General features: G+C 39.4%; 1 protein-coding gene across 2 annotated transcripts in view; it reads right to left on the bottom strand.

Moving 5' to 3' along the window:
- Positions 1-2870: 2870 nt before the first annotated feature.
- SMC5 (structural maintenance of chromosomes 5) overlaps positions 2871-11338 on the bottom strand; it is a 44912-nt gene continuing 36444 nt past the window's right edge. For both annotated transcript variants that reach the window (XM_061364282.1, XM_061364283.1), the window contains 6 exons: positions 10679-10774; positions 10179-10283; positions 9848-9967; positions 6353-6532; positions 6156-6251; positions 2871-3277 (listed from right to left, as the gene is read on the bottom strand). In XM_061364282.1, coding sequence (XP_061220266.1) covers positions 3137-3277; positions 6156-6251; positions 6353-6532; positions 9848-9967; positions 10179-10283; positions 10679-10774 — 738 coding nt within the window. In that variant the 3' untranslated portion in view covers positions 2871-3136. The remainder of the gene's footprint in view (positions 3278-6155; positions 6252-6352; positions 6533-9847; positions 9968-10178; positions 10284-10678; positions 10775-11338) is intronic.

Raw genomic sequence — 11338 nt, 5'->3', positions numbered from 1 at the left:
CACTTATTTAGACACTGAAAATAAATTACACTTTTCATACAGTGATCCTCAGAGACCAAACAGAATGTCTGTATTTTCATTCAATTAAAAAAAAAAAAACCCACAAAAAAAAACCCAAAACAATCCAAAACCAAAATCACCTTAGAAGTTCAGGGTTAGGAGAAGCCAAGTACTCTGAAGATGAAAACACATTTAAAACCCTAATCTTGCAATACAGTGGATAGGCATGTAGCCTAAATTAACTTGAGGATACTACACGGGCCCACTCAATCCCTGGACTACAGCCCAAGTTTCCACACTGTCAAATATTTGTGTATGGACACTAATCCTTATGGAACTTACTGCAGGAACTCATTTCACAGAGCTCCATTGATCAACAGTGGTCTGCAACAGAAGAATGTGTAGTTCTCTGATTCCTTAACACACATCTATTCAGCCCAAGAATTGCAGTACTTAACTTGTAATACCAAAACCTTCTAAATCCTAGCTTATATTTTGCAGACAGGCTATTTTGTTTCGCTCATTCTAATGTTGTAATGTATGAATTCCACTGGCAAAGTTCATTGACAGGATGCTGTTATGAAAACTCCCACTCAAAATGAGCTGGCCACCAGATTTTGCATAAAGTTCTACTGAAGACTACTTCCCCTGTGGAAATAAGGATGCTGCGGATTTTCAGATGGTGTCCTGGGACGCAATCATTTCTTTCATACGTTTTACATACCAATTGTAGTTTCCATTTCTTTAAAAATCATACCCTTCACAACTCGGTATAAAGTGTTGTGGGGATTTTTTTGGGATTCAACATTCTTCTGATATAGAGCAGTCAGCCTCACCTCCATTCCTGGGAAAGTGATGGAACACCTTATCCTTGGTGCCATCTTAAGGCATATCAAGGATAAGAGGGTTATGAGGGGCAGTCAACATGGCTTCACCAAGGGGAAGTCATGCTTGACCAATCTCGTAGCCTTTTATGAGGAAATAACACAGTGGATGGATGATGGCAGAGCGGTGGATGTGGTCTACCTTGACTTCAGCAAAGCGTTTGACACGGTCTCCCACAGCATCCTTGCAGCTAAATTGAGGAAGTGTGGTCTGGATGATCGGGTAGTGAGGTGGACTGTGAACTGGCTGAAGGAGAGAAGCCAGAGAGTTGTAGTCTATGGGGCGGAGTCTAGTTGGAGGCCTGTATCTAGTGGAGTGCCTCAAGGGTTGGTACTGGGACCAGTATTATTTAATATCTTCATCAACGATTTAGATGAGGGAATTGAGTGTACTATCAGCAAGTTTGCTGATGACACTAAGCTGGGAGGGGTGGCCGACACGCCAGAAGGCTGTGCTGCCATCCAGAGGGACCTGGACAGGCTGGAGAGCTGGGCGGGGAATAACTTGATGAAATATAACAAGGGAAAGTGTAGAGTCCTGCATCTGGGCAGGAAAAACCCCAGGTTCCAGTATAGGTTGGGGAACAACCTGTTAGAGAGCAGTGTAGGGGAGAGGGACCTGGGGGTCCTGGTGGACGACAGGGTGACCATGAGCCGACACTGTGCCCTTGTGGCCAAGAAGGCCAATGGCATCCTGGGTTGTATTAGAAGGGGGGTGGTTAGTAGGTCGAGAGAGGTCCTCCTTCCCCTCTACTCTGCCCTGGTGAGACCTCATCTGGAATATTGTGTCCAGTTCTGGGCCCCTCAGTTTAAGAAGGACAGGGACCTGCTGGAGAGAGTCCAGCGCAGGGCAACTAAGATGATTAAGGGAGTGGAGCATCTCCCTTATGAGGAAAGACTGAGGGAGCTGGGTCTCTATAGTTTGGAGAAGAGGAGATTGAGGGGTGACCTTATTAGTGTATATAAATATATAAAGGGGGAGTGTCACGAGGATGGAGCCAGGCTCTTCTCAGTGGCAAACAATGATAGGACAAGGGGCAATGGGTACAAACTGGAACACAAAAGGTTCCACTTAAACTTGAGAAGAAACTTCTTCTCAGTGAGGGTGACAGAACACTGGAACAGGCTGCACAGAAGGGTTGTGGAGTCTCCTTCTCTGGAGACATTCAAAACCCGCCTGGACACATTCCTGTGTAACCTTATCTAGGTGTTCCTGCTCTGGCAGGGGGATTGGACTAGATGATCTTTTGAGGTCCCTTCCAATCTCTAACATACTGTGATACTGTGATAATATCTACTTTCAAATGCTTAAAAATGGCCAAAACTGCACTCATGAATTTTATGGCTATCTGTTGAAAAGCCATTGCATACACAACCACTTCAATGCAGCTGAACCTTTGTAAAAAACCTCCTGGTTTTAACTTACATGTGAAATCAGCAGGACTATTTTCATCATCTATCATAAAAAATATATCAAGTTTTACTTTATAAAAGCAATAAAAATGTTACATATTGCTTAGTTTCACTTTTGCAAGTTAACCAGCTCATTACTTCAAAAACACCTGTCTCTTTGTCAATCTTCTTTCTTAGAAACGTGGTAGAAAAATAAAGACCATATCTTTCCAGCAATACAAAATAGAATATTCGTGCAAAAATAATAAATAACAATAATATAGTAGATTACTCTAAAAATAATATTCTTTATACTAACTTCAGATATGTTTTCACAAAACAAAAATCAATACACATCTACTTACAAACTATTATCTTCCTACAAATACGTTCTTCATTCAAAGTTTCTATTTCAATAGGAAAATTTCAGAGAATATACTTTACTGTGTTAAGGAAATACTATTATCAAAGGCAATTTTTTTTTTTAATTCCAAAACAAAAAATTAAAAACAAAACCCAGACACAGAACTAGTCCAGTGTAATCTATAAAAATTAACTGCACTTCTGACGCTACACTACTGATAAAAAGCAAAATACAAGAAACTTCCTTCTTATTTAAACCTATTATTGAGAAAAAGTAAGTTCTTTGGAAAAAGAGGCCACTACAAAAGATTTGGGGGAAAAAATTATGTACTTCAAATCAGTTACACAAGTTTTAAGAATCAGAGTTCTTAATTAGCTCTTTGAAGTTCTCATCTTTCTCAATATCTGAAGTCTTGAAAGCCAGATGTTCCAAAACGTTCCATAAAACCAGAATACATTTATATATATTTATATATATATTTATATATATATCTGTATCACTGTTGAGCTATCTTTCCAAGTCGCCGCCGCCGCCTAGAGAAAGCCTTGAAGTTCCATTTGATTGACTCCAACATAAAAGGTCCATTGTAGACAAACAACACTGTCATCTTGTCATTGTAAGTAAGATTCTGCAGGAGCTGGTGAAAAACACAAAAGCCGAAATCAAAACAACTAATGTCAGAATGTTCCATGTTACTTACAAAAGGTGAAGGAGGTCTACATAAAGCCTCAGAGCTCAAAGGATCAATACAGCAGGATTATAGCTTTTCTGACAGATGACGCACATTTGTTCCTAGAAATGCCCCAAATGACTCCACTTATTCTTCATGCCATTTCAATACTTCATTGTTCTTACTACAGAAAAAAACTTGGTATTTAAAAACCTTTGTACCTGTACCTTCATGTGCAAATGAGATCATTACTTTTTTGCTGTATCCATAATAGGCAGAGAATACTGGCTGTTTTTTCCAGGACAGGGCAGGGCACAGCAGGGCAGGGCAGGATGTAGAGTCACTTGGGCACAAATCTCTCTTGTGCTTGTGCTCCTCTAAACCAAGCAATTTCCACTAGTGGAAAATCAAAACTTTCAAAACTTCTTAAAGTTGCACTGTTGGCTTCTGGAATCTTGCTATCTTCTGGAGTAACTCCAGGCACTGCACTTCTTCTCTGAAGTATAACAGCCAAAACTCGACACTTACCGTAGTCTAGATCTTCTCAGGCACAACCCCAACAGACTTCTCAGGCAAGGTGTGGGGTTATCTGCAGTGCTCTGGAGATGACTTTCAGCAATCGCCTTGTAACTGATGCTCAGCTTGTTATCCACAGTAACTTCTCTCATGTCATTTAGGCATGTATGCCTTAGAACTGATGCTGTTGTTAACTTTTTCCACCCAAATACCCTATTATTTGCTTGTCCACTCTAAAGTACACTCCATTTTCAAAATAAGTTACTTTACCTCAGATTCTTTTGAATTCTAATTTTGCTCTACTGCAAAGAACCACTTGTGATTATTTGCATGTCTAACATATGCAATCTGTTTCAGCATAGATTGATATTAAAATACTGATTTTAATATTAATTGATTAAAAATACTGATTTTCAAACCCACCACTTACTCCTAGGGAACATGATCAGTTCATCTACTCATTCTGACAGTAAATCACGATTCAGAATGCAATTTTCTTAATCAACTCTACTGCATATTAAATCTATGCCTCTTCCACTCTGTAGCTTGCTTAAAAATATAGTTGGGGTAAGTGTTGACATACTGAACAAAACCATGATAACATTTTCTCCGGTATCCACTGGATACATACACAGAATTTAGCTTAGCATGACAATTTGTCAGCTTTCGAGTATGTGATCACATACAGCATAGCCTCAGGAACTGCAGGTAAGCCACTTGAAGAGCAGAGTCTGGCTTTCTCCTCGGCCGGCTCTGTACAGCCCTGTAATTATGCTCTGATGCAGCCCACTCAAAACGTATCATCAGCTAAAACCTTTACATGCAATGCTATCGCAATAATGTTCTTTGTGGTAGGCCATTGCAACTTCACCACATTAACTGTGGTGACCACCCACTTGCAGAAGAGAGAGGGAGGGAGAAGAAAGAAGAAACACAGATACCTTAAGCCACCTTCATAAATGCCTCTCTTGCTGCTGAATAGTAGTGCAGCACATTCCTTGATCTTCCTCTTACTACAGGTTAAATGGAAATTTTTTTTTAGCATCTGAATTTTTTTAATTCTGATTTTTCAGTTTTACTCTAATCTTTCCAGTTAGCTCTTCACATTCAGTTTTCCCCCTTCTCTATTCATAGCAATTTGACAATGAGCACAACTTTTGAAACAGACTCTGAACCTTATTCAGTCATGTTTTACAGATGCTTATATGTGGGAAGCATTACAGTTAGTAGAGCTATTCCAGCTATTCCTATCCTATTAATATCCAAATCGCTCTCTCATTCCTCAAAGTAGAAGAGAGCACAGAAAAGAAAATCAAATAATTACAGAAACAGCAAGATGACAGAAGAGGATAGATAACACACAAAACAAGAAAGAAGTAATATGGACAGGAAATGACCAAACTGCATGGAGGTTAAGTATACTCCAAGATCAAAAGGAACAAATAGCGTCACCTTCCTTCTACTTTCAGTCCGGTACATGCTGTAGGAGGCTTTTCTCAGGCCCTTTAACTGCTGTTTATAGATAAGAATAGCATGTACCAGCCAGATTTTCTAATACGCAGTGAAGTACAGGATGCAGGAGAATTGGTATATTAATAAAAAGCATACAGCCCATTACTGAACATTACCTCTGTGGTATACAAGTAACCTTTATTAGTTCAACCTGTTTTGGGTCAAGTTGCACATAACATTAGCCTCTGTTAACAGTTCAGGTGAACAGCCACCCTACTTTTTAGTCTTTTTAAGCCACAGCATCTATCACTGCATCATCCAGTAAGCCAATTATATATATTTATTTTAGCAGGAGAGCACAATTAAGCACTGGTCACTCTTTACTGTAAAGTCCTCTTCAAGCCACTCTCCACAGAGCATAATAGCACTGACCATATCTGAACTTGTAATTGCTTGAATATTTTTCCTCTGTTACTGTGGAACTTCCCTAGTTCTTTCGATGTCAGCAGCACCAACCTGTTCCAACACCATTATCTGAGTTGCTTGGAAGCTGGTCTCTGATACAATCCCAATTCTGTGTGAGCTAGAGGCATTCCATTTGACAGCCTTGTACATGGTACCCTGTCTACTGATGGTTAACTTGTAACACTTCCACAGAGGCCACAATTCCATGATGTGTTTATGATCAGGTGAGTCTTGGTGTAAGTTGTCTGAATTCTTGCCAGGACTGTCCTTAAAATGGACAAATTCCCTTACAGTTAACTTTTAATATGAAATTCTTCAGTAAAACAGAGGTAAGTTTTGCATTGTTTATAGGGGTGATATAACACAAAGCTCAACTCTTCTACATAATAAACTTTCATTTTTTGCCACGCACCTTTGGTGTAATAAAGAAGTACTGAGACGTGCTTTCTTTACAAGCAGTGTTCACAACCATTTCAAAAACTCTTCTCTCATTTATTGGATCCATTCCCTAAAAAAAGAAAAAAAAAAAAACACCAGAAGTCTGCTGTCTCCCCTATGTTATAAGCATCTGTACAGTTAAGATGCAGATACTGCACTATTGATCCTCACCTGATTTATTTCATCTACAACCCTGAAAGGACATCTGTTGAGTTCCTGTAGAGCCATCAGGTACAAAATAGTGGAAACACTTTTCTCACCTCCACTCTGATGATACGGAGTCAGCTCATGAAGTTCACTGCTACTGTGGAATTTGACTCTAATGCGAACCCCATACTTGTCGTACTCCTCCTATAAAAACCAATACCCATTAAACTCAGTTTCTTGTACTACAGCTTATTTGATGATGACATGCAAATTAAAGGAAATTTATGTCAAATGTTCTACAGGGGTCTATGAACTAGTCAGGTTCAACTGAGTATCAATATATTAATTCTGTTTCATATATTTTTCTTAACTCTTGATCTGTTCTTCTTAGATAATTTTCAACACCACTCTCTCCCTGTGACAGTGATTTGTTAATTTCTAATTCCTTATAAGGAAGACTTAATAATTAAAAACAGCAACAAGAAGAAAAATTCTTGGCTAGAAAAAGGACAAACCATATCCCTATAAATTCACTGGAAAAAATGCATTAGGGTACATGATCCTATCAACTTGAAAAGTGAGGTGATGGGGGTGGTGGGGTGTGTGTGTGTAGGTTAAAATCCCATCTGAAACTCTTAAAAGTGCAAGCAGTCTAATTAAATCCTTCACTTTTCCTCCACCAGTAGATTGAGATACAAAGCTCATACAAAATCCACCATGACAGCAATTTCACTTTCATGCAGTCAGGAAAACTACACGTGGATTCCAACCCCAGCCTTTTCTTTTTAACAGAAAACAGACACTTAGCAGCAGTCCTAGTCAGTGATGCATAGGTGTAAGGATAACCCATGTGGTTCAAAAGACAACCCACGCAACGAAATACACTCATAATTAGAGGAAGAAATTCTCCAAGTACTTGTTGGTATTTCTGAAGTTCAGGTAAACTCAGTGCAGGAATGAGAATGCAATCCCCAGGGTTGAAAACCCATACTGACTGCTTACCATTTAGTCTACATAAGATACAAGCTTTCTATGCACCTAATCAAGTTAATGAGGCTTACAGGAAAGATTCAAAAGTTTCAGAAATACGAGTTCCAAGCGGACTGTCTGTATTCACTATGGATACCTATATCCTGCACTTGAAGGTAACTGACTCATGTTCTTTTTGTTAACAGTTGTAATGCCTACAGTAGAAGAAAGGAGCAGAGGTGATTCTTGATGGCTACTCTTGGAATACTAGACTCAAAAAGGACAGTCCTGACAAAGGAACACTGAGACCTCCAGCCCACAAAAGCTGGCACATTCCAGTTTGATTCAAAGTGCCACATACCACAGTCATCAACAGGCATATGAACCTGGGTGACATGGAACAGCCAAGTTATTTTAGGGCTGGGGTTTATGATGAACAGGTCTAAAATGGTCATCTACTTACCACGGTCATACCTTACAAGATTTAAAACTCCCTTAAAGAACTTCAAGTCTGTAGGAATAGTTTTCAGCTTCATACCTTCACGTCTTGCTTTGGGATGAGTAAAGTACATACCAGATAGCATTCAACATTGGAGAGGATCTATTAAGTCCTCTCAGATGAGCCCATCTGCTAAATCAGAAAATCAAGCCATCTTTTGGTGGTTTACTACCCCTGCAGGTAGACAAACATCCTCAGGACTGGAAAACGTAAGGTCTGATATTGGTATTTACTTTCATGTACTACAAACCTCTGGTGTTCCTGGTGTACCAGTGTTACAGAAACAAGGAACTGTGAATCTTTGAGGGACATCACACAACAACTTCATGTAAGGAAAAATAAAATACAAGACCCAAGGCCGCTATAGGCCCACTGTACTTTCAGCTGCATTGGCACTGATTGAAACTAAGCTTGGAGGAGCATACAAGGTACAGGCTGGCAAAACCGCCAGTAAAGAAGATCCACCCTCCGGCACAGCTGCAATAGCATCAGAAAGTAAGGCCTTTCTTGCCAGACTACTTGGTGTGCCAGTTCATGTAACTGCCAGATATTCCAGGAGCTGTCAAGAATGACGTTCAAAACTCCCTGTGGGGAACTCAGGAAGGTGAGGGTTATTAGTTTGAATTACTCTGAACAGCACTACCAAGTGCTACCAGGAAAGTCAAAACATTCACTTAAGGTTTCTGCTATGAAGTCAAGGAAGAACCTAGTGAAGTGCTTCACACAGTAGGTACTATCACCAAGGACATCATCAGATCACAAGGCTCCTGCAGAACAGGCTAAAAAATGTTTTAAATTCAGTTTCACAAGAATATTTCTAGTCAAGATGCCTCAAGCATCTCTCTCTTGATACTGACAGATCAGGGCAAAAGAGCTATCTGCAGAGAGGAAGTATAAAAGAGCTATCTGCAGAGAGGAAGTATAAAGAAGGAATCCAAGCTCTAGATTACCCACCCCTCTGTATTAGAGGCACTGATCCCTTGAGGAAAGTTTTAGTCATTGGCACAGTAACACTAACATCTTAAAATATTTGTGACATCTTTGCAAGAGAAAAGCAGAATTTTTCGAAGAAGGTATTCAGAATGACAGTCCAGACTCCCTTTGCTTTTAAACTGCTTTACTATTTTTCAGTGTACCCTCTCCCAGCTTACTTTTACATAGAAGATGATATTGGTGTGGTATGGATCTGACTCTCTAGGTAACTATCAAAAGAATTGAAAAGTCCACGTTTTAATGTCTGTTTCATATTAGTTTCTATGTAAACATTTTTATGCAGTTCATGTAAACAGCCTTGTCAGTCACTCACTGTTCTGCCTCCAATAATAACTACCACTTAAAAAATTTTAAGAAAAGCTGCTCAAGTAATTTACAACAGCAAAAAACAACTAAGTGTCAACTTCCACTATTCTGGAGTCTATGCATTGCATACACGAGTCTTAAATTCATCATTACAGAGACCAATTTAAAACAAAATATCCGATTTCTCTTCAGCCCACTTCTCTGAACATTTCTCCCCAAGGTACTGCAGATGCTTTAAACTCCTCATCAGAGGTAAACCATGCCTGTAAATGTTACTGAGGGCACAAGAGGCTATTCTGCTCTGGTGAGACCCCACCTGGAGTACTGTGTCCAGCTCTGGAGCCCTCAGTACAGGAAAGACATGGACATGTTGGAAAGGGTCCAGAGGAAGGCACAAAAAATGATCAGAAGTGTGGAGCACCTCTCCTGTAAGGAAGGCTGAAAAGAATTAGGGTTTTTCAGCCCGGAGAAGACTCCAGGGAGACCTTATTGTGGCATTTCAGTTCTTAAAAGGGGCCTATATAAGAAAGATGGGGAGAGACTTCTGCAGCAGAGCCTGCTGTAATAGGATGAGGGGTGATGGTTTTAAACTAAAAGATGTGAGATTCAGGTTGGATGTGAGAAGAAAATTCTTTACAGTGAGGGTAGTAAAGTGGCACAGGTTGCCAGAGAGGTGGTGGATGCCCCATCCCTGGAGACATTCAAGGCATGAAAATAGAACGTTTTTCTTCCATATGAAAAATAAATCATACCTCATTTTCCACATGAAGATCAACTTCACCAACACATTGCATAGCACTAAAGAAGTTACTGAACTTCTCATTAATCTGCTCAATCAGCTTTTTCAGAGGATTTAGCCACCTTTCTTTGACCTAGAAGCACACATATCCACATAAAACAATTTTTAAGAACGGAATTTTCATTTAGAGATAGCATTTAAATAAATTACAAAAAATATCCTAATTACAGAAGCTAACATCTCAGTTTACACTCAAGACTACTTGGAATGTTACCCTTTATTTCTGTATATACATTCTATTCAAACAGACATACTGACACATAAGTGATAATTTCAGCCATTACCTGTGAAATGTTTTGCCTATAGTTATCCAATTCTTTTTTCTTTTCCTCTAGATACACTGTCAGCTGCTCTATTTCTTGTGTCTGCTTAACATATTCTTCAACAACCTGACAAAATAAAAAAACCCCAAGCAGTCAACAAAATGTTTGCCAGTTCTAACCTTGACTATAAAAATATCACACTATAGTGATTCAATTCAGCACCATTACGGATTATTGCACTGCACACTGAACAAGATGCATTTCTAGCTTTAAAGCAAATAAACTGTAAATCATTGCTTCTTTCAGGTTACTGCAACTTTTTTTTCTTAAAAGGCACAGAACACACTGTTCTTTTGGGAGAATCTACTTAAAATTCTAATAGATGCAGAATCTGGCATTTACAGCACATTGTTCCTGCTGTCTAGCTTATTATACCAAGAGATCTAACACAAGAGTGGGAAGCAAGTACAATATGGGTGGAGGGGGAGGAAGGGAGAGCATGGAGAAAGCAGTGAACATACTGAAGCATTCAGGCCTGTGAAACAGGAGGCCCTAGTTTTCTCTTCGTTCAGGAAAGCATCAATTTCCTCCAGTGTGGCCGGAAGCGCCTGAAAAGCCTACAAGAGAGAGGATGTACGTGTTACACAGCAATGCTAATGAAGGATTCAGTTTTGCTAAAAAGAAACTGAGTAACCCATAAAGTATTCTATTAGTTTTGATTAGGATGTCACATATTCAAAACTTAACATAGCAAGATTCCCCCACAAACTGTTCTGGACAGAAAAAGAAGGCTTGAAGTGCTACTATGTAACAGATACACAATTAATTACTCCTTAGTTGCCCACCCTGTGCAGGTACAGATGCTCACAAATTTGGTATAAGCCAGTGGCTACGCTAGTTAAGCCATACAAATACTTCTAGGGGCTGGGAAGACCTCCAGGTAAGAAGGTGGGCCCAGACTTCAGTTCTTTTTTATTGCTCCGTTAGAGCAGGAAGGTGGAAAAATATGGCCTCTAATTATTTATCAAGACTATGGATTTTAACTGAAATTTCAGATCAAATTTTCTCTCCCCTGTGCACAGAACAAAGTGATAGTCAGAAGATATCCCTAGATATCTATTTAATGCACTATTTAAAGGCATTTTAAAAGGTGAAGTGACAATATATGAAGCAAAACTAAC

Source organism: Neopsephotus bourkii, unplaced genomic scaffold (genome assembly GCF_033783945.1).
Source record: "Neopsephotus bourkii isolate Nb327-2 ecotype Australia unplaced genomic scaffold, CSIRO-AGI_Nbou_v1 NB_1197, whole genome shotgun sequence".
NCBI lineage: Eukaryota > Metazoa > Chordata > Aves > Psittaciformes > Psittacidae > Neopsephotus > Neopsephotus bourkii.
The sequence above is the reverse complement of the archived record's forward strand: the minus strand, read 5'-3'. Positions and strand labels throughout refer to the sequence as shown.